General features: G+C 40.6%; 1 protein-coding gene across 10 annotated transcripts in view; it reads right to left on the reverse strand.

Annotated features, from left to right (window-relative positions):
* The window catches only part of tub (TUB bipartite transcription factor), a 358,157-nt gene that overhangs the window by 58,125 nt on the left and 274,057 nt on the right, over window positions 1-25,975 (reverse strand). For 8 of the 10 annotated variants that reach the window (XM_048546123.2, XM_048546124.2, XM_048546125.2 and 5 more), the window contains one exon: window positions 2,782-2,919. The exons of 1 other annotated variant lie outside the window; for it this stretch is intronic. In XM_048546123.2, the coding sequence (XP_048402080.1) occupies window positions 2,782-2,919 (138 nt within the window). The remainder of the gene's footprint in view (window positions 1-2,781; window positions 2,920-25,975) is intronic. One more of the 10 variants, XM_048546122.2, reaches the window with a different exon arrangement.

Below are 25,975 nucleotides of genomic sequence, written 5' to 3' on the forward strand. Positions count from 1 at the left end.
AATATCCCCATTCCAGATCTCAATAGTTTACAGAATGGAGTAAAAGGAATGCCCCTCTCACCCTGGCAGACAGGTTGCCCTGGTTTCCCAGATGAGACACCAACCACTCTTCTGGCCTGTTGGAAAGGCAGATGATTAAGCCTTTAGAGAGTTGAAACCCTTAAATAGGTATTCATTGGCCATTTAAGGGACTTCATTGGTGGCAAGTTGAGATAGTCCCCAGTAGATTTTTAGGATTGAGCGTACTCTACAGAAAATTTGTACCAAACTTCAGTAGTGTGGTGGCACTGCTGGCAGATTTGTTTAAAAAAAAACATGAAATTTCAGTGGACAGAACAATACCAGGAGGCAGGTGAGAATTTAGAAGCAGGGTTAACCACAACACCAATTTTAGCCACGCCAAATTTCTTGAAACTCTTTAAAGCCATCATTGACGCAAGTGATGTAAGTGTTGGAGCTGTGTTGTTACAGGAGGATGATTGTGGAATTCAAAAGCCAATCAAGTTTTTCAAAAAAACTCAATGCCCACCAGAAATGAATATTTAACTATTGAAAAAGAGTTATTGAGTTTGATAATGGCCTTACAACATTTTAATGTTTACGCTGCAAACAATGCATCAGAGAGAATTGTGTATACCAATCACAATCCTTTGATATTTCTAGAAAGATTTAAGCACAAGAACACCAGATTATTTTGTTGAGGTCTTATGATCCAATCATTTAATTTACAGATTGTACACGTTGCAGGTCATGAAAACATTATTGCATAAGCTTTATAAAGGGCTTAAAAAATCTGTTTATATGAGATAGAAACAATTGTGTTCTCCAAAGTTGGAGTTGATGTCGCAGCTTTCAGGGAGTCTGTGGGCATTGAACCATCTGCTAAAGGGCATTATTGTCATTTGAAGGTTTTTTAAAATCAATCTCAATTGTATACCTAGTTTTTAGGATGCAGACAGAAGAAAATGAAAAACAGAAGAAAAGCTACATCAGTTCTTTGTGAAAACAAGCACATTTCCTGCGGAACTGTTTGAAGCAAATCTTGTCTTCTGGATGAATAACCAATGCAGCTGGTGATTTTGAAGGTCTGGCATGATTTACAATTTGCTGTTAAAGCACAAAAGTACCAAATAGACATCCTAAAACAGGATGGCAGGATTATGTCTCAAGGCCACTTTGCAGGGATTAAGAGTTCATTTTGATTGAAGGAATTGATCTCATTGTTTCTGACACAATTCCATCAGCACCTAATTTATCCATTTTATTTGAATGTTCAAGCTGCATATTGTACCAGTTATAAGGTCTGAGTGCTTTGGCAACTTAGGAACATCAGCAATTATTGTATACACTCAGGTAAAAGCTGAGATTCTGAGGCCAAACTTTTAGGCAAACTGTTACAAGTTCACTTTTACACAAGTAACACATTTGTGGGCTTCAAAAACTATTTTGTTGCTGGCCATGGTGCCGAATTTGCAGCCCCAACCAAATATAGGCATTTCTAACATCTAAATGAGAAACGAGCAACTTTGAAATAGAGACTAATTAGACTGCTTCTACCAATCCTGCTGTATATAAAAGCTCAAAGCTGCGAAAATGGAGGATTTTTGGGCCAAAGATCAGGGCTTGACTCATACACACAATATATGAAAAGCTCACAATTTTCATTCTTGCACAAAATCAACCATTGTTTCAATATACATGGTATGTTCAGGGCTTACTTTTGATTGGGCTGCCTGGTGGGGATCCTAATGAACAAGAGCTTTCTTCTATTTTTTTTTAATTGTTCGAGTTATCCAATATTTTTCTCCTGAATGCAGAGACCTCTATGTCTCTATAATACCACTGGTTGCATGGTGAAAGAGAAACATCTGATGCAGTGATGAAGCTTAAACCAACAAGTGACCTAGTTACTAAACAAAAATAGACACCATACCACTACTCCAACATCTAGCACACTTCAACTTGCCCTGCACAGTATGTGATTCCAAGTAGAAGTGAACACTGTAATTTTGTGAAGAAATGAGAAATGACAAATTTGCTCATTGAAGTTCACTCTTCCAGAACTTCAACTGTCCCCTTGCAAAATCTGGTCCCATTATCTGGAATGAAATTCATTATTTTTATTTATAGTACCTTGCAAATTATTCTAAATGTTTAGCATGATGAGTAAAATTGTATTAACATGAGCATCAAAACAGAAATTGCTGGAAAAGCTCAGCAAGTCTGGCAACATCTGTGAAGGAAAAAACAGAGTTAATGTTTCGGGTCCGGTGACCCTTCCTCAGACCCGTACCCAGAGCAATGTTCATTGGCTCCTATCTTACACAGGCTGGGAGTAAGCCATCACTTTCAGTATGAATCTCATTTACAAAATGGTTTTACCAAATAGACCACAGATAAAGTTATTGAAAAAGCAGACAACAAATTTGCCATAGGACTCTTATATACTACCTCTTTATAAGACATCACTTCTCTTTTTACTCTTAATAACATATCACAGTCAACAAATTACAAGTTTTGCATAACACAATTGAATTCCATTTTGAAGCATCTTTTCTTGCTCTTCTGGATACTTCTACATTTTCTCCCATGGATCCTACTCTGAGGTTTTGATGATTGTGCTGGATTTCTAAATGCATGCTTCACCTATCACCTTCTCCAATTGTAAATGTAAAGTAAAATTAAGGGAAATTCACTGCAGTATATTTCTGTATTACAAGTAGGCATGCTTCTTAATGTAGAGACAGTTGGTCTCCATGCATTTCTGTGTAACGAGCTGACCTTTTGGTTTCGCCTTTTTCTCCTTCTTGAGGCTGGCAGCTTGTGAACCTGTAGCTGAGGACTTTGATTTTTTAGTAGGCTTTGGAGCTTGCACATCTGTTACAACCTTTACATCCTCATGTTCGGATTCTTGCACTGCTGTGTTAAATATACGGATAAAACAGACAAAGAGAGAGAGAGAGAGAAAGAGAGATAAGAAGAAACAGGAACAGCTGAAATGAGAATAAAGTGGAGGGAAATCATTCAGAGAAAAACCAAACAGTGAAATACTTTTAATTGGTTCTAGCCAAAGAAGGAATGTCTATTTCAAACCATACCTCTCTTTCATAATCAGAGAACATGAAAGAATATCTTGTAAAAGGCTCAAAGCAATCGTGTATTATGCTTATTCCTTTACAATTAAGTTTATTAGCCCAGGTATAACCAAAGTGCTTGACCTGTAGTGTGACCAGCTCAATATTTTCCTGCAATGTGAAATTGGGATGATATCCCCATCTAAAAGATGAAATACCCTGAAGCATTCTTTAATCAGAAGTTAAAAGTCTGAAAGTAGTTACAACTTGGAAATTAACAATGTAGAAAAATTTCTCAAGGCTCTTCAAAAAGCCTTCATCAGGCAAAATTAAAAATTAAACCAAAGGAGAAGTTATTAAGAGTGAGAGTTGTCTTTAATTAGGGTCTGAAAAGAGAGAAGGTTAGTGCATATCTGAATGGGTTTTGGCCCAGACTTTCAAAATATGAGGCCGCAGTGACTGCAAATTGCGTACAGGTTATAGGGGATGGGATTCCAGAAGAGGGTAGGATCAGAGGAACGGAGAGTCAGAAGGGCTTTGCAAGATAAAGTGAGTTTACAACAATAGGCAACATCAAGGATGACAACTTTAGATTGGAAACATCAAGAGTTGGGCGATTAATGCAGTAGAAGAGAAAAGCAATTGATAAATGGAACTTGATGTAGGTGGAATGGGACAAAGGCTCAAAGGTTTGGAGGCTGGCAAGGAATTTGTTGCAATAATCAAGACTGAAAGGAACAAAGGCTTGAATAATTCCAGCAAGAGATAAGCTTTGATATAGAAAGAGGTAGATGATGTTGGAAAGTTCAAAGTTGTGATATAGAGCTTATGTAGTCATAAAATCAGTGCTGAATTCAAAAAGCCACCATGTTAAATATTCTAATTTGGTCAAGGCAATGGCTGCAAAGTGGAAGATGAAATTGGTTGTAGGTGTACAAACTGTAGGAGCAACTAAGGCAACAATTCCCTCCAGCTGTGAACCAGTGGAAACTGCAGCTTATTGGACTGGATGCAATATAGATTGTCAGCCAACACAGGGGAGTTGTTGAGATACCAAGTGCACAGTGGAGCTTGATATCATTTTGAAGGTGATCTGTTGTTGATTGATGGCACCACCAAAGTTTGGTAGGTAGTTAGAGGAAGAATGAAGGATTAATCTCTGGAGGCAACAATGTGGGTCTGGCAAGAGATGCCACTTTGGGAAATGTTCAAGCTGCAATTGAATAGATAAAATGGAACAAAGTGAAGGTGGTCATATTGAGGTGAGCATTAGAAAGGATATCTTGGAGGAAAGTAGTTTAGCTGGTGTGTCAAAAGGTGCAAAGATGATGAGGAGGGATGATACATTATGGGTATAGCCATAAAGAACATCAACTGTAACGTTGTTTAGAGCTGTTATAGGACTATAGCAAGATCTAAAACATGATTAGATATATTCAAATCTGGAGCTGCGGGAGAGATAAAACCAGATTTGGGAAAAAAGCACATTAAAAAGCCTTTGGAGACGATAGAGATGCTGGCGGTGGGGCAGTGGATCTACCAGGAGATGTCAGGGATTGCTTTTTGAGGCGATTAGAAATAATCTCTTCTCACCAAAACCAATATAATCTAGCATACAGGCCAGAAAGGAAGTCCTGAAAGAAGGAAGGTGAACATTACAGTTGGTTTTGATCGAACGAATAGACGTTGAAACAGCCAAAAGAGTGTGAGGAGAGATAGAGTTGTACTCAGTTGTATCAGTACTCAGTTCTATGAATTGCTACTAAGTCTCAACAAAAATGAAACTGGGCACACCACTTAGCATTGACCTAGGCACCAGAAAAGACAATTGTAGAAACAGCCCTATCAACCCTGAAAAATCCTCCTTACAAACATGCAGGGGCTAGTTCCAAAATTGGGAGAGCTGTCTCACAGACTAGTTGACCAACAGCCTGGCATAGTCATACTCACAGAATCATACCTTACAGACAATGTCCCAAAGACCACCATCACCATCTCTGGATACTTCCTTTCCCAGGAGGATATGCCAGTGACAGCACCAGACATACCTAAAAATGAGGTGTCAATCTGTGAAGCCCCCAAACTGGACCGCTTGCACGCCAAACAGTATTTGCAACAAGTGATTGACAGAGCTAAGTGATCCCATAACCAATGGATCAGATCTAAGCTCCATAGTTCTGTCATTCTAGTCATTAATAGTGGTAGGCGTTTAAACAACCTTGTGGAGGAGGAGGCTCCACAAATATCCCCATCCTCAATGATGGAAGAGCCCAGCACACTAGCGCAAAAGATAAAACTGAAGCATTTGCAGCAATCTTCAGCCAGAAGTGCCGAGTGGATAATCCATCTCGGCCTCCTCCAGTCACTCCCAGCATTATAGATACCAGTGTTCAGCCAACTAGATTCACTCCAGAAATGGTTAGAGGCACTGGATACTTCAAAGGCTATGGGTCCTGACAGCATTCCAGCAATAGCACAGAAGACTTGTGCTCCAGAACTTGCTGATCCCCTAGCTAAGCTCTTTCCGTATAGTTGCAATACTGTGAAAAATTTCTCAGATATGTTCTATGTACTAAAAGCAGGACAAATCCAACCTGCCAATTACAGCCCCATCAGTCTACTCTTTATCGTCAGTAAAGTGATGGAAGGTGTCATCAAGCAGCTGTTGCTCAGCAATATCCTGCTCAGAGCCATTCAATTCCTGATCTAATTATAGGCTTGATTCAAACATGGAAAAAGAGCTGAAATTCAGAGGTGAGGTGAGAGTGACAGCTGCTGACATCAAGGAGCATGAACAAAACTGGAATCAAAGGGTATCAGGGGCAAAAATCTCCACTGTTTGGACACATAGAAAGATGGTTGTGGTTGTTAGAAGTCAATCATCTCAGGAAATCTCCGCATGAGCTCCTCAAGATAGTGTTGTAGGCCCAACTGTTTTCAGCTGCTTCATCAATGATCTTCCCTCCATCATAAGGTCAGAGTTAGGGATGTTCGCTTATGATTGCACAATGTTCAGCACCATTCATGACTCCTCAGATACTGAAGCAGTCCATGTTCAAACACAACAAAATCTGGACAATATCCAGGCTTGGGCTGACAAGTGGCAAGTAACATTTACACCACACAAATGCCAATCAATGACCACCTTCAACAAGAGAGAATCTAATCATCATTCCTTGACAATCAATGGTGTTACCATCATTAAAACTCCACTAACAACATCATGGGAGTTATCATTGACCAGAAACTCAACTGGACTCGTCATATAAACACAGTGGCTACAAGAGCAATTCAGAAGCTAGGAAGACTGCACCAAGTAATTCACCTCCTGACTCCCCAGAGCATGTCCATAATCTACAAGGCACAAGTCAGGAGTGTGATGGAACACTCCCCAATTGTCTGGTAGAACGCAGCTCCAACAACACTCGAGATATTCAACAGAGTCCAGGGCAAACCACGCTGCCTGATTGCCACCACATCTACAAGCATTCACTCCCTCCACTACCAATGCTCAGTAGCAGCAGTGTGTACTATCTACAAGGTGCACTGCAGAAATTCCCCTCAGATTCTCAAACAGTACCTTTCAAACCAACAATCATTTCCATCTCAAAGGACAAGGGCAGCAGGTATATGGGAACACCACCATCTGCAAGTTCACTTCTAAGCTACTCAGCATCCTGGCTTGGAAATATTTAAGACCATAAGACATAGGAGTGGAAGTAAGGCCATTCGGCCCATCAAGTCCACTCCGCCATTTAAATCATGGCTGATGGGCATTTCAACTCCACTTCCCTGCACTCTCCCCGTAGCCCTTGATTCCTTGTGACATCAAGAATTTGTCGATCTCTGCCTTGAAGGCATCCAACGTGCCGGCCTCCACTGCACTCCGTGGCAATGAGTTCCACAAGCCCACCATTCTCTGGCAGAAGAAATGTCGTCTCATTTCCGTTTTAAATTTACCCCCTCTAATTTTAAGGCTGTGCCACGGGTCCTAGTCTTCCCGCCTGACGGAAGCAACTTCCTAGCGTCCACCCCTTCTCAGCCATACATTATCACCGTTCCTTCACTGTCACTGGTTCAAACTTTGGAATTCCCTCCTTAAGGGCATCTTGGGTGAACCCACAGTGGGTGGACTGCAGTGTCTCAAGAAGGCAGCTCACCACCACCTTCTCAAGTGCAACTAGGGACAGATAACAAATGTTGGCCAGCCAGCGACACTCACATTCCATGACTGAATTTAAAAACAAGATAGTAGAAAGTAGAGAATTATGAATGCACAAATTTTCATGTAGCTGAGTGGTACAGTGGTTCTGTAGTTAACACTGCTGCCTCACAGCTCAAAGCACCTGGGTTCAACTCCAGCTTTGGGCAACTATGTGGAGTTTTCACATTCTCCCCATATCTGCATGGGTTTTCTCTGGATGCTCCAGGTTTTTTCCACAGTCCAAAGATGTGCAAGGTAGGTGGGCTGGTCACACTACATTTTCCATAATGTCCAGGGGTGTATAGGCTGGGTGGATTAGCCATGGGAAATGCGGTTTTACAGGGATAGTGTAGGTGGTGGACCTTGGTGGGATGCTCTTCAGAGGGTTGAGGGGATGAATGGCTTGCTTCCATACCGTACAGATCCTATGATTCTGGACAGCCTCTTCATCATGACAAAAATTGTGAAAAAGGCTCACATCCGAACTAACGTCTCTAAAAACAGCAGCTACAATATTCTGCAGAGTGTCAGGGGAAAGAGAAGTGGAAATGGATTATGTGATTCATAAAAGCAATCATACATAGTGACTCACAACTGTTTCATATTGATCACACTTTTGCAAGTGGGATGCTCAAATCGTGACTTGTTGCCTTTACATCTGGTCAGGGAAGGTCTAAAACTGCTGGGGTACTTTGGAGAAATCTTTTTAGAGGTAAAGGTACACTTTCAAATTTAGTTGTTGGAGACCTTTGGGAGGGCAGGTGCCTTGTGGAAGAGGTCAAGTGCCTTTAGGGACAATAAAAGTAGGCAAAAATGTGTAACATGAATAAACCGATTAGAACTGTCAAGCTAAGCTGTCAAGTAAACAATCGAGGTAACAGTCCTGAAGCTGTCAAGTTGACATGGAATTTAAAATCCCTGCCCTTTAGATGTTTGAAAAACATGTCTGCAGTGTTAGAAGATATAAATGCTTGCAATTCATTCTTCTGACATGAGCAGGAGGGCCTTCATCGCAAGATCAGAGCAGCACAACTGATTTCACGATCTTTTACTATTACATTGTCAATTCACTGTTAGATTGACAATTCCAAATCATTCTAAATTTTTTGAAGATACCAATGAGTTCAAATACTTGTTTTGTAAGCTATTAAAGCAAATTAAATGTTTTCCCATAAATTACTTTTTTTAAATAGCAAATTCAGGAATACATATTTGGAGCTTTATTTAATCTCTGCTCACATCCTAAGGTCTTCCCACTGTGTGAGTTAGTGTGGGTAATTGTATGGGTAAGTGGATTGACATGAATTGGCATAGGGACTAGAAAGGGTCAGAAGGACATACATTGGCAGTGAATATAAGAAGCCATGGGGTGGTCATATGAGGATACATTGGCACTGATGACATGAGGGACCTTGGAGGATGGTGAGCGGGTTGCTTGCAGTGAGCTTGCATGAGATGGCCAAGATGAGGCATGAGGAATGCTTGGGGAGGACAGGGTTTCTTGTTTGTTGTATTTTTACATTGCTTTGACAAAGTGCTGGGTGCAATGAGGTGGGTCCCCCAGCTAGTCCATCCCTCCATCCAGCAGCCTCTAAGCTCTTTTTAAGATCATTTGCCACAATTCCTATTATCACCCACCCAGAATGAAAATCTAACCTTCTGAGTACTTTTTTTCCCAAGTCAGTTTTGAAGAACTGGGAATTGTCTTGATTCTGTGCTCCTGAACTAAGAGCTAAAGTTTTTATTTATTGTCAATGCACCAACATGATTATCCCAACTTGCAATTAATGAAAATGACTTTAAAAAGCTATGTGCAGTTTCATTTACTAATATTGGTTATATTAAAATTCAAAAAATACCTTTTTAAATGTAGATATTACTGTCCTCATATTATAAAGCAAAGCTTTGTTTTGAAAACCAGAAGAAGTGCTATAAGTCAGAAACAAAAACAGAAATTACTGAAAAAGCTCAGCATGTCTGGCAGCAACTGTGGAGAGAAATCAGAAGTTAACGTTTCAGGTGTGCAACCCTTCCTCAGACCTGCTGAGTTTTTCCAGCATTTTTTGTTTTTGTAGCTTAGTTTTGAAGCCTCATTGAAGGACTGCAATTTGTCTGAATTTGTCCAAAGGCTTGGTCGTTTATGTGGATGGGGTCACCGTTTAAAGCAATTTGTTTTAGACTGCAAAAGATTACTGAAACTCAATTTCTACTGAATGTATTGTAATTACAATTCGGCAATCTGTTAGCAGTGCTGTATTTTATTCCTGGAAAATTACATTGAGAAAATTGATCCTACCCAACAGGAATTCTTACCCTCGATCAAAATATTAATTCACACCTTGGATCTACCATCCTGTGAATTCAATCTTTTTAATATTAAGTTCACTTCAGAAGTAACATTTTTATTTAAAGTAACATTTTCAACATATACCATGGACCAGTTAGAAACAGAAATTTCAAGGATGATAAAATGGCCATTGACACAGCGATTTTAATTAAAATCAAATGAACATATTGCAATTATTTGTTTATTTTAGCAAGTCACAAATTATATTCATAGAATACCAACACATTGTTATTTGAACATGCAATTCATGCACTATTCAAGAACATTTGCAGTAACATTTTGTTTTCACTCAAACTTTAGATGAAATTTATATCTCACACAAAACACGCCTGCCAATCAAAAGGAAGATCTTAGTAAGTTATTTAGAAGGTATTTCAAAGCAGCGGAATCGGCGGTAAGCAGAGATCTTTAGTCATGGCTCTCAAACCTTTGGGATAAATTGTAACACCCCACTCACCCTGAAGCAGTACGTGCAGAAAGCAAACCACAACACTTTGGCTAACTTTGATGCAGGGTTCTCACAACATGCTGGAGGTGTTGGACCATCACAAGCTCAGCAGAATGTCTGCTGGCAGCCAGCATATTAAATGATTCCATAGCAGGAGCATTAGGATAGCTTTTATCCTGAAACAAAACACAACCACCAAGGGGCAGCATTGTGCTAGCGCAAAATATCAACGTAATACATTACGGTGAAGAGCTGTATGGGATTTGAAAATTGTGTCAAGTGTGTATTTCACATTTTGTGACCGTTAATATTGTACACAATATAAGATGGCAATTCATGTTATGCAAAGAACTTTGCATGAAAGTGGCCTGGAAATGTTAATTTACAAAGTTGAATTGTCCTTTGCTTGAAAAAAATGAAACTGATGAAGCTATGGCATTTCTTGCCTTGAAGAAGTGTGTGGCACACTGGTTTTTCATTCTGCACGGTCAGTCCTGCAGCTAATTTTTTTTTATCGGGCCATTCACCCACTTACTTGGAATGGCTTTGCTAATCTATTCATCAGTCTACACATACAGGCCTTGCAACAGGGTGAATATGCAGAAGGGTGAGGGGAAGAGAAGATATTTTGAAATCCAGATGGTAAATTCAGGAATAATTCTGCCTGCTGCACGAGATTTTTTTGTATCTGCATTCTGCTTCGACTTGCAGTTGTCATCTAGGTTTCACAGCCACAGCTGCTGCAAAGGGATCCATTCTTTATTCACCTGCAATGCTACGTAGCCAACCATCGTGGTGCCACAAATGACAGAAATGGCACTGCATCCACCTTGCTACATGCTGCACATTTTTTTTTAGAAACATATATTGCTTATTGCAACCTAGTGAATACGGAGAACCATTAGACCTTGAAAACCTGTTTCTCACTGGATTAGAGATATTTCCTTCCTTCTAGTTTAAAATAAATTACTGAAGCCTGATTCTTTCAAGTTGCTTACAATAATCTAAATCACCAATGATACCACTCAGGCCATCACTCCCCCTTCTAGCAGTAGTGGGTGTAGCTTTTGCCAATGAGAGTTGACAATATCACAATGCTCCCACATTTACATTTGTGTTAAGCTGAAGTTACTGCCAGTTTATCCAGGGAGGGCTTAAGTCCTGTCACATATACTTCCAATGAGAATTCCCTTAAAAGGGAGGGCACACATTTAAGCGGTATTCAAGGTAGTTTTGATATTAGCTTGGCAAGTCCTCGTGGAACTAAAGAGCCTCTTCTTGGTTTCAGCTGTTCTTTGAAAGCTTAACAAGCTCAAATAAATTTAACTAGGCTAAATATTATGTAAATTATTAAACACCAGTACAGCAGTCATTTCAAAAGAAATCTGGGTTAATTTATCCATCAGCAATTAACAAAATAAAAACAAACTGGAATAAATAAAAAATCTCAATAGAATTGAGAACTGCCAATTCAGAGTCTGCTGCTCACCCCAGTTATGTTCACACTCTTCATCTGCACAAGAGGAAACTCCATTTCAGCTAAAGAATGGGCTGTAGTAGGGTCACTGGGCCTGAAATGTTAACTCTGCTTTCTCTCCACAGATGCTATCAAACCTGCTGAATATCCAGCAATTTCTGATTTTGTTTCTATTTTAATTAACTCATCTTCAAACAAAACACTTAAAATTCACATACTAATAATGAATTATTAGGGTGTTTTTGTCTGGCATTTAACAAATATTTGAATCCCAAAGCGGTTATTACAGTGCACCAATTCAGATAGTTGCTTGCAACAATTTATACAGGGCTACTTCACAGTGATTGAGTGACATAGCGCAACTGCATTGTGAGACTGTACTTTGAAAAGGACTTAGCCTACAGATTACTATGATGTAAGAACGGCAAGCTGTCAATACTTGATTTGAGCCAAGCATTTGAAATTCATGTGGCCTTAATTCAACCAGTTAGAAAATCTGTTGCTGCTCTAGAAATGGTCTATCTTAACTCTCAGACTTTATTTAAAGGTGGCTTTCTAGGCAAAGGTGATTCTAAATTCCAGTGGATAGGCTGGTACTTTAATAAAACCATGTATGTTGTTCCTCTGATGACAGGGTAAAGGGCATCACAGAATCGATGTGGAACATTTCGAGAAACAAAGCATGGTCCATGTGGGAACCAAGGGTTTAGGAAGGAAAACATTGAAATCCTACAGTCAGAGTTTCAGGAATTTGAGAATAAGTTATAAAGTAGAACCTTAAAGATTGCAATCCAAATTATTCCCAGGGTCATGCGTTAATCAGAAGCACAGATTAGATTAAAATGTGGCTGGAGAATCAGCACAGGTCTTAAAATAATTAGAACTGAACATTGCTGAGACATAGGGGGCAGTTCAGTGGTAGGACGGGCCTGTTAAATGTGAACGAGTTGCACTTCTACAGAACTCAGTCATTTGTCCTCACACGAAAGTGTGGAGCACAGTTGAAACTAATTTGGTGGTGGGGGACACCAAGCTGAAACACTGAAGAAGACAAATAAGGTGACAAAAGGATTGGGAAAGACTCTTAATCCACACTCAAACTATCAATCATCAGAGGAACAACATACTTGCTTTTACTAAAGTACCACAGTAAATGTTCAGTAGGAGAATTCCTTTTAACCAGAAGGTACAGATTTAAGGTGATTGACAAAAGAACTTGATGCAAGGTGAGGATATTTCTTGTACTCAGTAAAGTATTATGGTTTGGAATTTACCGCTTGAAAGGGTGGTGGAAGCAGTTTGAACAGTGACATTCAAAATAAATTTGGACAACTACTTGAATGGAAAATAATTACAATAAATTGGACAAGAGCAGGGGAGTGGGACTCTGTGATTAATTCTAAAAAAAGCACAGGATCGACAAACCTAAGGTCCCTTTCTCTACTATAACATGCAGTGGATCTAATGAGGAGGAGGTCCTCAGAAAGAAGTGGAAAGTGGTCTGATCTATAAAATTCTAGTGGGTGGCCAGATTGACTTTGAGACCTGTTTAATGGTAGTTTCAAATTTGGGATTGGACAGTGTGGAAATGGCTCACTCTTTATTCTGTTACCTGTCTTCCTCCATCAAGTGGACAGAATTAACATTTCAGATTTTAATTGGGGAATGGCAAGGTCAATTTTTGTGTAGTGTTAGTATTTCTACCTCTAAGCCAGGAGTCTGAGGTTCAAGTCCTACTACCTCTAAGCCAGGAGTCTGAGGTTCAAGTCCTACTCTTCCAGAAGTGTGTAAAAACATCTCAAAACAGGTTAGTTAGAAAATGTATTAAATGGGAGTGGCCTGTTAATATTGTCCCTGAGCTTGAGATATATCTCCAAACATAAAACTGTGGGAAATTGTCAGAGAATATTGTGCCTCTTTGCCTGTTTCCACTTCATGAGATCTTAATAATTCTTTGATTTTCCAGCTTGGAAAAAGATGTTTCACAAATTTGGCCATTTCTTTACAAAACCTTATTCTATGGAATCCCTACAGTGTGGAAACAGGCCATTTGGCCCAACAAATCCACACTGACCCTCTGAAGAGCAACCTACATGGACTCACCCCCTCCCCACCTTATTCCTGTAACCCTACATTTCCCATGACTAATCCAACGAACCTACACAATGGGCAATTTAGCATGGCCAATCCATCTAACCTACTTTACCTTTGAACCGTGAGAGGGAACCAGAATACCTGGAGGAAACCACGCAGACCCACGGAGAATGTGCAAACTCCACACAGACAGTTGCCTGAGGGTGGAATTGAATCTAGGTTCCTGGTGCTGTGAGGCAACAGTGCTAACCTTTGAACCAGTGCACCATCCCAGCATTTCTATTTGCTTTGTTACAAGTGCTGGCTTTGCCTAGTGTAGTATTGCGCTACACAGCACAATGTAGCAAAAACATAGATTTTTATGGGTGGCTCAGCGGTTAGCACTGCTGCCTCACATTGTGAAGGACCCGCAATTCCACCCTCAGGTGACTGTCTGATTGATGTTTTCATGTTCTCCACGCATCTGTATGGCTTTTCCCCAGGTGCTCCAGTTTCCTCCCAAGTCCCACATTGCGCCGGTTAGGTGGATTGGCCATGTTAAATTATCCAGAGTGTCCAGGGATGTGCAGGCGTGGTAAATTAGCCATGGGACATGCTGGGTTACAAGGATAGGGTAGGGGGGGGCTGGATCTGAGTGGGATGCTCATCAGAGGGTTGGTGTGGACGCAATGGGCCAAATGGCCTGCTTCCACACTGAAGGGTTTCTATGATTCTATATGAGATTCATCATAAGAAAATAATATCTCAAAATGCTTAATGCAGCAGCATTTTTTCACTTTATAGCTAAAAGTGCTCTGCAACATAAAAATGTGAAAAAGCAGACATTTGACAAATGTGGAGTGAGCATAGATCTGAAGAGAAGGGTTTTCAGAAGACTTTGATGAAAGGAAGCAAGGAAGACACGTGATTTGAAGAGAATTGCCGAGAAGTTAGCTCTAACACGTGAAAATGTAACAGTAAGCCAGTCATTTAGTGGGCTTGCATTTCCAACCACAAAGAGATATCAATTATAGAGCAGGTGTGCATGCTGGAATGGATAGAGATAGACGAAGCTGATGTGCTGAAAATTTTGTCAAACATTAAGATTGACAAGTCGCCAGGCCCGGATCAGATTTGTCCTCGGCTGCTTTGGGAAGCGAGAAATGCAATTGCTTCGCCACTTGCGAAGATCTTTGCATCCTCGCTCTCCACTGGAGTCGTACCTGAGGACTGGAGAGAGGCAAATGTAATTCCTCTCTTCAAGAAAGGAAATAGGGAAATCCCCGGCAATTATAGACCAGTAAGTCTCACGTCTGTCGTCTGCAAGGTGTTAGAAAGGATTCTGAGGGATAAGATTTATGACCATCTGGAAGAGCATGGCTTGATCAAATACAGTCAACACGGCTTTGTGAGGGGTAGGTCATGCCTTACAAACCTTATCGAGTTTTTTCAGGATGTGACTAGAAAAGTTGATGAGGGTCGAGCTGTGGATGTGGTGTATATGGGCTTCAGTAAGGCATTTGATAAGGTTCCCCATGGTAGGCTCATTCAGAAGGTCAGGAGGAATGGGATACAGGGGAACTTAGCTGCTTGGATACAGAATTGGCTGGCCAACAGAAGACAGCGAGTGGTAGTAGAAGGAAAATATTCTGCCTGGAAGTCAGTGGTGAGTGGAGTTCCACAGGGCTCTGTCCTTGGGCCTCGACTGTTTGTAATTTTTATTAATGACTTGGACGAGGGGATTGAAGGATGGGTCAGCAAGTTTGCAGACGACACAAAGGTCGGAGGTGTCGTTGACAGTGTAGAGGGCTGTTGTAGGCTGCAGCGGGACATTGACAGGATGCAGAGATGGGCTGAGAGGTGGCAGATGGAGTTCAACCTGGATAAATGCAAGGTGATGCATTCTGGAAGGTCGAATTTGAAAGCTGAGTACAGGATTAAGGATAGGATTCTTGGCAGCGTGGAGGAACAGAGGGATCTTGGTGTGCAGATACATAGATCCCTTAAAATGGCCACCCAAGTGGACAGGGTTGTTAAGAAAGCATATGGTGTTTTGGCTTTCATTAACAGGGGGATTGAGTTTAAGAGTCGTGAGATCTTGTTGCAGCTCTATAAAACTTTGGTTAGACCACACTTGGAATACTGCGTCCAGTTCTGGGCGCCCTATTATAGGAAAGATGTGGATGCTTTGGAGAGGGTTCAGAGGAGGTTTACCAGGATGCTGCCTGGACTGGAGGGCTTATCTTATGAAGAGAGGTTGACTGAGCTCGGTCTCTTTTCATTGGAGAAAAGGAGGAGGAGAGGGGACCTAATTGAGGTATACAAGATAATGAGAGGCATAGATAGAGTTGATAGCCAGAGACTATTTCCCAGGGCAGAAATGGCTAGCACGAGGGGTCATAGTTTTAAGCTGGTTGGTGGAAAGTATCGAGGGGATGTCAGAGGCAGGTTCTTTACGCAGAGAGTTGTGAGAGCATGGAATGCGTTGCCAGCAGCAGTTGTGGAAGCAAGGTCATTGGGGTCATTTAAGAGACTGCTGGACATGCATATGGTCACAGAAATTTGAGGGTGCATACATGAGGATCAATGGTCGGCACAACATTGTGGGCTGAAGGGCCTGTTCTGTGCTGTACTGTTCTATGTTCTATGTTCTATGTTCTAATTATGTATATGTACAGCAGTGATCAGTTTACTTAGATATAATATAGATGATATATGTTGCTCTGTATCAAACTATGATAATGAAGATCAACTGGAAGGTTTCCAATGAAATGTTACTTTAAAATAACTTGAATATAGATCATGCAGACATTTTCTTAGGCAGCTTTTAACAATAATCACCTATCACAGAAAGTGTCTGCAGCTAGCTGTGGCAATGATAAATATGTTTCCTAACAACCCTTCATTAAGGGACTGTAGCACAACAACTCAGTGTCTAATAAAGCAGAAGAGTTTATTTTCTGAGTTTCTTTGTTCATGTGTATGCTGAATCTAATTTTTTTAAAAATCAGTAATTGTGTAGTCCTACACTGTCAGCATAAGTTCAATGGACTTTCAGTGTGTCCTACAATTGCACATCATACATATAACTCATAGATAATGGGAACTGCAGATGCTGGAGATTCCAAGATAATAAAATGTGAGGCTGGATGAACACAGCAGGCCAAGCAGCATCTCAGGAGCATCTGATGAAGGGTCTAGGCCCGAAACGTCAGCTTTTGTGCTCCTGAGATGCTGCTTGGCCTGCTGTGTTCATCCAGCCTCACATTTTATTATACATATAACTCATTCCTGCTTCACCAGAATCAATGTTTGCCATCAGAGGGTACGCATTCTACTGGGATAATCAAGAACCCAACTGGGTGAAATTTTCTGTTGAAGCTTGGAAACACGCTTAGAGACATATTCACGGGGTATGTACACTGTCACATATCCATTCTGTCACATCCAACACCCACCCACACAGGAAACAAGGCAGCGTCACAGAGAAAGATGGTTCCATTGAAAATTCTTCATCTCTCCAGGCACAAGTCAGGCTTTTTGCCAACGAGAATTTCAGTCATGTTGTCAATTATCTCTAAGGATCTGTTAGACAGACTTTCTCTGAATAAACCATGTCTCTGGAACATGTAAATTTTTTTCAAAAGAAATAAATTATTTAAAGTGCTCCTGAGACAAATCCAGATGTCAATTCCAATCCTTCTGATTGGAATTAAGTTCCACAGCTGCAGTACAGAATTTGTAACCTTAAAACACTGTTCTTGCCTTCATGTATCTATTATTATACTAACCTGGAGCTTGCATAAAACATCAAGCAGGCATTCATTTTTCTACTCATGAAGGTGGAACGTTTTTGCTATTGTAATGCAGTTTGTCAAGCAAAGAATGTCTGGATTACTTCTATAATATGATTCATTAGATATTTATGGAAAAACTGAAAACATGGAGTATTAATGAATATGAAAACAAAATGTAAAGAACAATTGCGCAGACATTTAAAACAGTATGAACTTTTGTGTTAATATATAAACAAAACAGTTGTTCCACGTATGGAATAGGAATAGGTGAAACAAATCTAGGTCTACATAAGAACAGCAGGAGCCAAGATTGGGGCAAACCCAACCCACCCAATTCTTGAACACAGCTGTAAACGTTGGCCCAGACATCAGGGCCACCCAGGGTAAAAGGCCCTTAATAGCCACCAATGTGAATAGGAGCACCTCAACTCATTGAGAATGACAATCAACTAGCAACAGGTATAGCTACATCTTCAAAATGTATGGAAGGTATGTCGTACATCGCGTTAACTGCCTTTAAATTAAAAGAGACATGTAATCAAAAGGCATTGTGATTAAATAACTTTAGAATTTGGTCAATTGTGTTTGTAAAATGGAAAGTTGATATTAAGATCATTCTTCACATGAAAATGGTTAGATGACACAAACATAGTTATATGAATTATAAACTGATACCATACGTACCAGAAGTAGACGTCCAAATTGGAACCAGTGACAAAGGTCAATAGAGTTCAGGCAGGGCTAAATGTTGCTTTGAAAGAAGGGTGCTTATTTTTCTGAGATGGAAAGTTTTTAAAGGTCACTGAACGTTTGTGTGATGTCAATGGACTGCCAGAAGACTGATAAATCTTAATAAAAATTTTATGCACGTTCCTTTTAAAGAGTCATGAGCTTCACATTTGTAAGGAGAATATTGAAATTTTGTAAACGGAACAAAAAAGGAACTAAATTAAAAATTTATGATTTAAATTAAATCTCACAGAATTCAAGATGAAGTTGCAAATTGGACTGTTAATAGAGCGAAGAAGAAATTGGTAATCAGTTATGATTATTCACATTCCCTAAGACCAGCCACAGGTCCCCTTCAATCTCTAATAATCACTCTGGCCTCAATAAAAGCTTTAAGAAGTATTTCTAAGATAATGGGTGTTACATGTTGTTTAAATTTGCAGCAATACCTGAAGAAAAGAACTCAGCTCAATAAACATTTGCACTCGACCGGACAAAGCCCATCTTCATCCATCAAGAGAAAATCGAACCATCACTCTTTGATATTCAATGGTATTCCCATCACTGAATCACCTGTCATTAAAATCCTGGGGGTTACCATTGCTAAGAAACTTAACTAGACCTGCCATACAAGTACTGTGGTTACAACAGGTCGGAGGCTAGGAATCCTATAGCGAGTAATTCATCTCCTGTTTCCCAAAGGCTTATCCACAATTCACAGGCAAAAAGGGGAGTGTGACAGAATATTCTCCACTTTCCTGTCTAAGTATGGTTCCAACAACACTCAAGAATTTTGACACCATCCAGAACAAAGCAGACCATTTGACTGGCACCACATCCACCACCTACAACATTCACTCCTCTGCCAACAATGCCCAGGGGCAGCAATCTGTCATCCACTCTATCAATTCTCTGAGTCTCCTTCAACAACACCTTCTACACCTGCAAACAAACCCAATGGACAAAGACAGTTGATGCATAGAAATAATGTCATTTGCAAGCTGCCTTTCAAATCATGCACATCCTGACTCGGGACTATATGACTGTGCCTTCATTGTCATGGGGAAACATCCTGGAACTTTCCTCCTAACATCACCGAGAGTGTATTTACCCAAATGGGCTGGAGTGGTTTAATAATCCATTGTTATATATGGGCTGGAATGATCTGAAGGGGTTAATGCCATGGGATTCAATATGTACCGCTCATTTAGATATTTCAACATGAGTAGAAAAGCTTACAATATCAAAGGAATGCCACCTAATATCTTGTCCTCCTCAACACCTCTGGAACGACATCTGTCATATCAATATACCCTGTAATTACCTGCCAACTGGCAATAAACCATACACTATTAACAATAAAAGATTCTTCTGCAATGCAAATCAAAACAGCTTCCTGCACTCGAAGAGATTAATGGCAGCAACCTCCGTCATGAAGAGCAACTCACACAGCATCATGAGTTGACATAACTATTCAATACCCTCTACCTTCAGGAAATTAGTGATGGGCACTAAAAGCTGGTCTTACTAACAACGTCTAGATCCTATGGATAAGTTTTTCAGTAACTACCTGACATTTGGCCTAAACAGCAGCCTGACTGTGGAAGACATGCACCCAGAGCTAGTCTTTGCCATAAACTAAACTATTGTGGCACATGGTGCAATTTGATTCAATAAAATATCTGAATTAAGAGTCAAATGATGTCCATGATTCCATTACTGATTGTCAGGAAAAACTGATCTGGTTCACTAATGTCCATTAGGGAAGGAAACTACCACCGTTACCTGGTCTGGCCTACATGTGACTCCAGAACCATAAGACCATAAGACCATAAAACATAGGAGTGGAAGTAAGGCCATTCAGCCCATCAAGTCCACTCTGCCATTTAAATCATGGCTGATGGGCATTTCAACTCCACTTCCCTGCACTCTCCCCGTTGCCCTTGATTCCTTGTGAGATCAAGAATTTATCGATCTCTGCCTTGAAGGCATCCAACGTCCCACAGCAAGGTGGTTGACTCATAGCTGCCCTCTGGACAATTAGGGATGGGCAATAAATGCTGCTTAGCCAGCGATGCCCTCATCCCTGGATAAATGCGAGGTGATGCATTTTGGAAGGTCGAATTTGAAAGCTGAGTACAGGATTAAGGATAGGATTCTTGGCAGCGTGGAGGAACAGAGGGATCTTGGTGTGCAGATACATAGATCCCTTAAAATGGCCACCCAAGTGGACAGGGTTGTGAAGAAAGCATATGGTGTTTTGGCTTTCATTAACAGGGGGATTGAGTTTAAGAGTCGTGAGATCTTGTTGCAGCTCTATAAAACTTTGGTTAGACCACACTTGGAATACTGCGTCCAGTTCTGGGCGCCCTATTATAGGAAAGATGTGGATGCTTTGGAGAGGGTTCAGAGGAGGTTTACCAGGATGCTGCCTGGACTGGAGGGCTTATCTTATGAAGAGAGGTTGACTGAGCTCGGTCTCTTTTCATTGGAGAAAAGGAGGAGGAGAGGGGACCTAATTGAGGTATACAAGATAATGAGAGGCATAGATAGAGTTGATAGCCAGAGACTATTTCCCAGGGCAGAAATGGCTAGCACGAGGGGTCATAGTTTTAAGCTGGTTGGTGGAAAGTATCGAGGGGATGTCAGAGGCAGGTTCTTTACGCAGAGAGTTGTGAGAGCATGGAATGCGTTGCCAGCAGCAGTTGTGGAAGCAAGGTCATTGGGGTCATTTAAGAGACTGCTGGACATGTATATGGTCACAGAAATTTGAGGGTGCATACATGAGGATCAATGGTCGGCACAACATTATGGGCTGAAGGGCCTGTTCTGTGCTGTACTGTTCTATGTTCTATGTTCTATGTTCTATCCCATGAATGAATTAAAAAAAGGTAGCTTGGGCCAGGAATTATACAACAGGGTGAAGGATGGCTACATGCATCTTATGCATACAATTCAAGGCTAATCTGAACAGACCACCGTGAATATCAATGTCAGAATCAATAATCCACATTTTTACCAATCGTATCTAAATAACAATTATGTTTTCAGTGATGTTAGCACAGGTGATACACAAGCCTCCTTACAGCTAGATCCAGAAACAGATGCAGGTACTGATGGCAGAGCAGTGGTGAGAGTCACTGTTCGCATCTTCAAGGGAACATTCCACTGATATGGGACCAAAACGAGCCCAAAACAGGTCAGTGGGAGTCCTAAAAACATGATTCAGTGAGTGAAGGAATATCTGGCAATGACATTTTCTGGGGCCAGTCTTTGAAATCACAAGGTGTAGCTGCAGGAGGTCCACAGGGAATCATTCTGTGTCCAACAGTTGGCATAGCATAGCAAAAAAAGTCACACAATACATGGTCCCCTCTGCTTCGTCCCAACAATGCACCTCAGCCTCAACATCAATACCTGAATAGCAAAGTTATTTTCTCATGGAGAAATTATTCTGGTGTCTGACAGAAATTACCAATTTATTAGGCTGTTGCCCATACCCTGTAAAAGATACACCAAGTTGCCATTTTAAGGCTCTTGAGCAGCTGAAATTTAAAATGTATAACTAAGTAAATGTGATGTTTATTTCATTTAAGTTGGTGGGCATGTTAAAATTAGTACATCAGGGAATAAATGAGGGAAGTAAATAAATAGTTGGTGTTTAGAACACTGCTCTTTTTGATATACATTAATGACCTGGACTTTATTATACAAGCGCAATTTCAATGTTTGTGGACAATAAGAAACTTGAAAGTAATATGTGGTGAGGAAGATAATAGTAAGTGTCTGGAGGGCATAAACAGCTTGTGAAATGAGCTGACAGATGAAATTTAACACTGAGAAGCGAGGAGGGATCGATACAGAGAAGAAGAATGAGGACAGGAAATATGTTATAAATGGTAAACTTAAAATAGATTCACAATCAATGATTCCTGGAGTTCACAAACAGAAATCTTCAAAGAAGGCAGGGCATGTTGATTAAACTATTAAAATAGTAAAAGAGAATCTTAGCTTTAACATTGAAGCATAGTGTATAAAACTAAGGGTTACTTTAAATCGTATTAAATCAACTGCAGTAATATATCCAGTTCGGGTGTAATGCTTTAGAAATGATGATAAAGTCCTAAAAATGGTTCAAAGAAAGTTTGCTAAAATGGCTCCCGACTCAGGAGCTTCCAATGCTTAGCTGGAAAAGCTGTTACTGTTCTTCTGAAAGCAAAGAATGTGAATGGGTGATTCAATAAGGGTGTTCATAAAGATGTTAGCTATTGTATAGTAAGGAGAAGCTCTTGCCACTTGCAGATGGCTCAGCAACCAGAAAAACAAACAAGTTAATGAGCAAAAGAACCAGATCAATCAGCCCTTTTATTAACCTAGTTAATTCCTGTGATCTACAATGACCCTGAAAAGACGTCAGTTGCAAATTCAATATTAAATCTTCAAGTAGAATTAAAATGCAAACTCGCAAAAAAAATGTTGCAGCGCTATGAGGAAAGGGTGTGACAATGGAACTAATTGGATGAGTTGTTCAAAAAGCTGGCACAGGTATGAGAACTTTTAGGCTCCCTTCTGTGGTGTGTGATTACGTGAGACGATTCCGTGAGATCATTTCACAACAGGAGGGGCGGTCCTAGCAGATAGTGAAACATAAAGGTTCTCATTCCATGAAGTCAAGCTAGGTTTCAATCAAAGTCCCAGAGATAAAAATGACAACGTCTGAACCACTCCGCAATGAATGTCAGCTTAACCATATAAAACATTATTAAAGTTACAAAATTAATTCTTCTGTGTCAGCTTGCTGTTGGGGTCAAAAAAATCAGCTTCAGCCAAGAATGCTATTTAACTGAGGAAGAATCCTGAGATAAATGAAGAATTGAAACTTGAATTAATTAGATTTATCAAAAAAGGTAGATGTAGTTACTGAGGAGATGTGCTATTGAAATTGCAAAACGTACTTTAAATCAACTGTTGATAATTCAGCTTTGGAAAATAAATTCTGCAAAATAGCATCTGACAAATAAGACCAAATTTGTCTTACACTGTAGACCATTAGTAAGTCGTAATATTCATCAATGTATTGTTTGGATGTTGAATGTGCACTTTTCATTCAACTAGAAGGAATGGCATAGCAGCTTACTGAACGGCTGGTTCAGTCAATATACAGAGAGAATAATGGTTAACCAAGTCTGATTACAAAACAATAATTTTATCAATGGGATCCAATGACATCATTTCTTATGGCAAAAAGGTTCATGACATTCTCTAAAACATTGTTTTGAAATTGTCCTTTGCTGCTATTTTTATGATTATAATTCTATTCCTTTAACAATAGGAGAAGAAATTATAGAATTCTGGACCAATTTTTTTTTCATTGATCAAAATGTCAGATTTCTCCTTGTGAGTGACGTACACTAGTCTTTAATCTGTAGCATTAATGACAGATATTAAAATTGTAAAATTAAAGTACAACAAGCTGAAGCTTATCACTAATAATCTGTGTAGCCATTAAATAAATGTTGGTTAACTGTAAGTGAGAGACTGGCTGTAATTGAAACATACCTAATCATTTGGGAAGAGAGATAGCAAAATGTTAAACTTATTCATGGGAATGCAAAGCTTACAAAATGAAAACTTCCTTTCTATTTACATCTAAAATGGCTCAATTCTGTTACTCAATGGGTGATGGAGTGTTGATGGCAGACTATTATCACTTGCAAGTTTCCAGTCAAGCCACTCACCATCCCAACTTGGAAATATATCACTGTTTTGTTTCTGTCAGTGTGTTCTAAATCTGGAGCACCATTGCTAACAGTGATATGTAATCACTTACACCATTCAGGTAGTAATAACTCAAGAAAGCAGATCACTACCACCTTCTCAAGTGCAATTAGAGATGGACAATAATATTTCTATGCACTTAGGGATACTAAAAGCCCTACACATCTCATTTAAATGCCACTCTCAACACTCCTCCTTTCCTCAGAAACTAGATGGTGCAAATTTTTGAAACGTAAATCAGAGCAGGTATCTGACAACTTGAGCATGCCAAATGCTCGTCCTGGCCAAAAACCAACTGTTTCTTCACAATAGTTTTCCCATAGGCTCCATGACCACCATCCACTTTGAACCTTCAGCTATGCAAGTTATCAATGACAAACCACAAGTCTCGCCACATCATCAGGTCGGCTATCGAAACAACTTGAAAACTACTTCAGCCCTTCAAACACATATCTTTGGAACTTAGGGACAACTAAGTCTTGCATTGCACAGATTGCTTTACATGTAGTAACAGACAGGCATCTCATATATACATGCAAGATGCATCTTATGGTAATCAGCTTGCTTCCTCAGTGGTCACTTGCTTTCCGTTTACTTGGAGTCTGCCAGATTCCATCAACTTTACATTACTTTCTCACTGATGTCAGTACTGATTTATGGGTTACCACCATCTGTGTGGGTGACATTGCTTTCTTAGCACACAGAATCTTTAGTATTCAGGTATAGGCTGCCAGCATCTATAACTTGCAGAGAGAGAGGCAGGCAGCTTGTTCCATTGGGAACACAGAACATTACAGCAGCTGTATGACACTATGCTACATCAATGTCATAATTTCAACATGTGCCAGCAGTTCACACAGCAAACACACCGTATGTACTTCAACTGAACAACCATGCGTGAAAATCAAAGGAGAACAGTAGTTAGTGGGATCAAGGGGGACTACAGTCAGTCAAGGGGCGGGACCTATTCCATTCCATACCTGATTGACTACAGTCAGTCAGGTACTTGGTCCTATCAGAATGCAAGGATTTACATCTTTGCAGTCTCGGGAATGGAGTGCAATTCTGCAGGTCAAGTGCAACCAGTCTGGGGCTTATGCGCAGATCATTTGGGATACTGTGGAGACATCAGTGTGGGTTGGGGGTGGGGGGACTCTTCCAGCAATATGACAAAGGGAGGGATTGAGTTTGAAGGAAGTGTATGAACACATAGTTAACAGTCACTCAGAAGCAGAAAAGGTTGTGAGGGTGGGAAATACAGAGAGCAGGAAAGGCTATAATTTGGGAGGATGAGATGGGTAAGAGTCTTGAATGGACATGATGCATTTAATATTAAAAATTGCAGTCCATGAGCTTTGGTGAGAGCAGACTGCAGTGGCAGAGACAGCGTAAGTGATGTCTGTGAGTGAGGGCTAGCCGAGAGAAGAAGTGACATTTACTGTGCTGAAGCACAGAAGATCACTGAACTTACTGCACTGCTGGCCATCCTGCTTCGTCCAGGACACAGCACTGGCCTGAGCTGCATTTTGGGTTCAGGCTGGCTTTGTCGTCTGGCACGGTATCCTATGCCTAGCAAGGGAAAGAACAGCCCACCTTTACCTTTACCCAAACCATCAGCACCTTCCTGCAACACAGAGACATGGGTATCAACACATCAAACCTAGCGTGATGGAGAAATTGAGTCCAGCGCAGGGATCAACAGATCAAGCCCACTGCAGGGATTGACAATTCAGGCCCATTGCAGGTCAGAGATTGAGCCCGTAGCGGGACACGGATCGAGCTCATTGCAGAACACAGACTGAGCCCAGAATAGGACACAGATCCTGGAATAAGACACAGATCGAGCCCGGTGTGGGAACAGGTTGAGCCGGGTGTGGGGCACAGATCAAGCCCGGTGTGGGACACAGATCGAGCCCGGTGTGGGGCACAGATCAAGCCCAGTGTGGGACGCAGATCAAGCCCAGTGTGGGACACAGATCAAGCCCGGTGTGGGACACAGATCGAGCCCAGTGTGGGAACAGATCAAGCCCGGTGTGGGACACAGATCG

This window comes from Stegostoma tigrinum, chromosome 17 (genome assembly GCF_030684315.1).
Source record: "Stegostoma tigrinum isolate sSteTig4 chromosome 17, sSteTig4.hap1, whole genome shotgun sequence".
In the NCBI taxonomy this organism is placed as follows: Eukaryota; Metazoa; Chordata; class Chondrichthyes; order Orectolobiformes; family Stegostomatidae; genus Stegostoma; species Stegostoma tigrinum.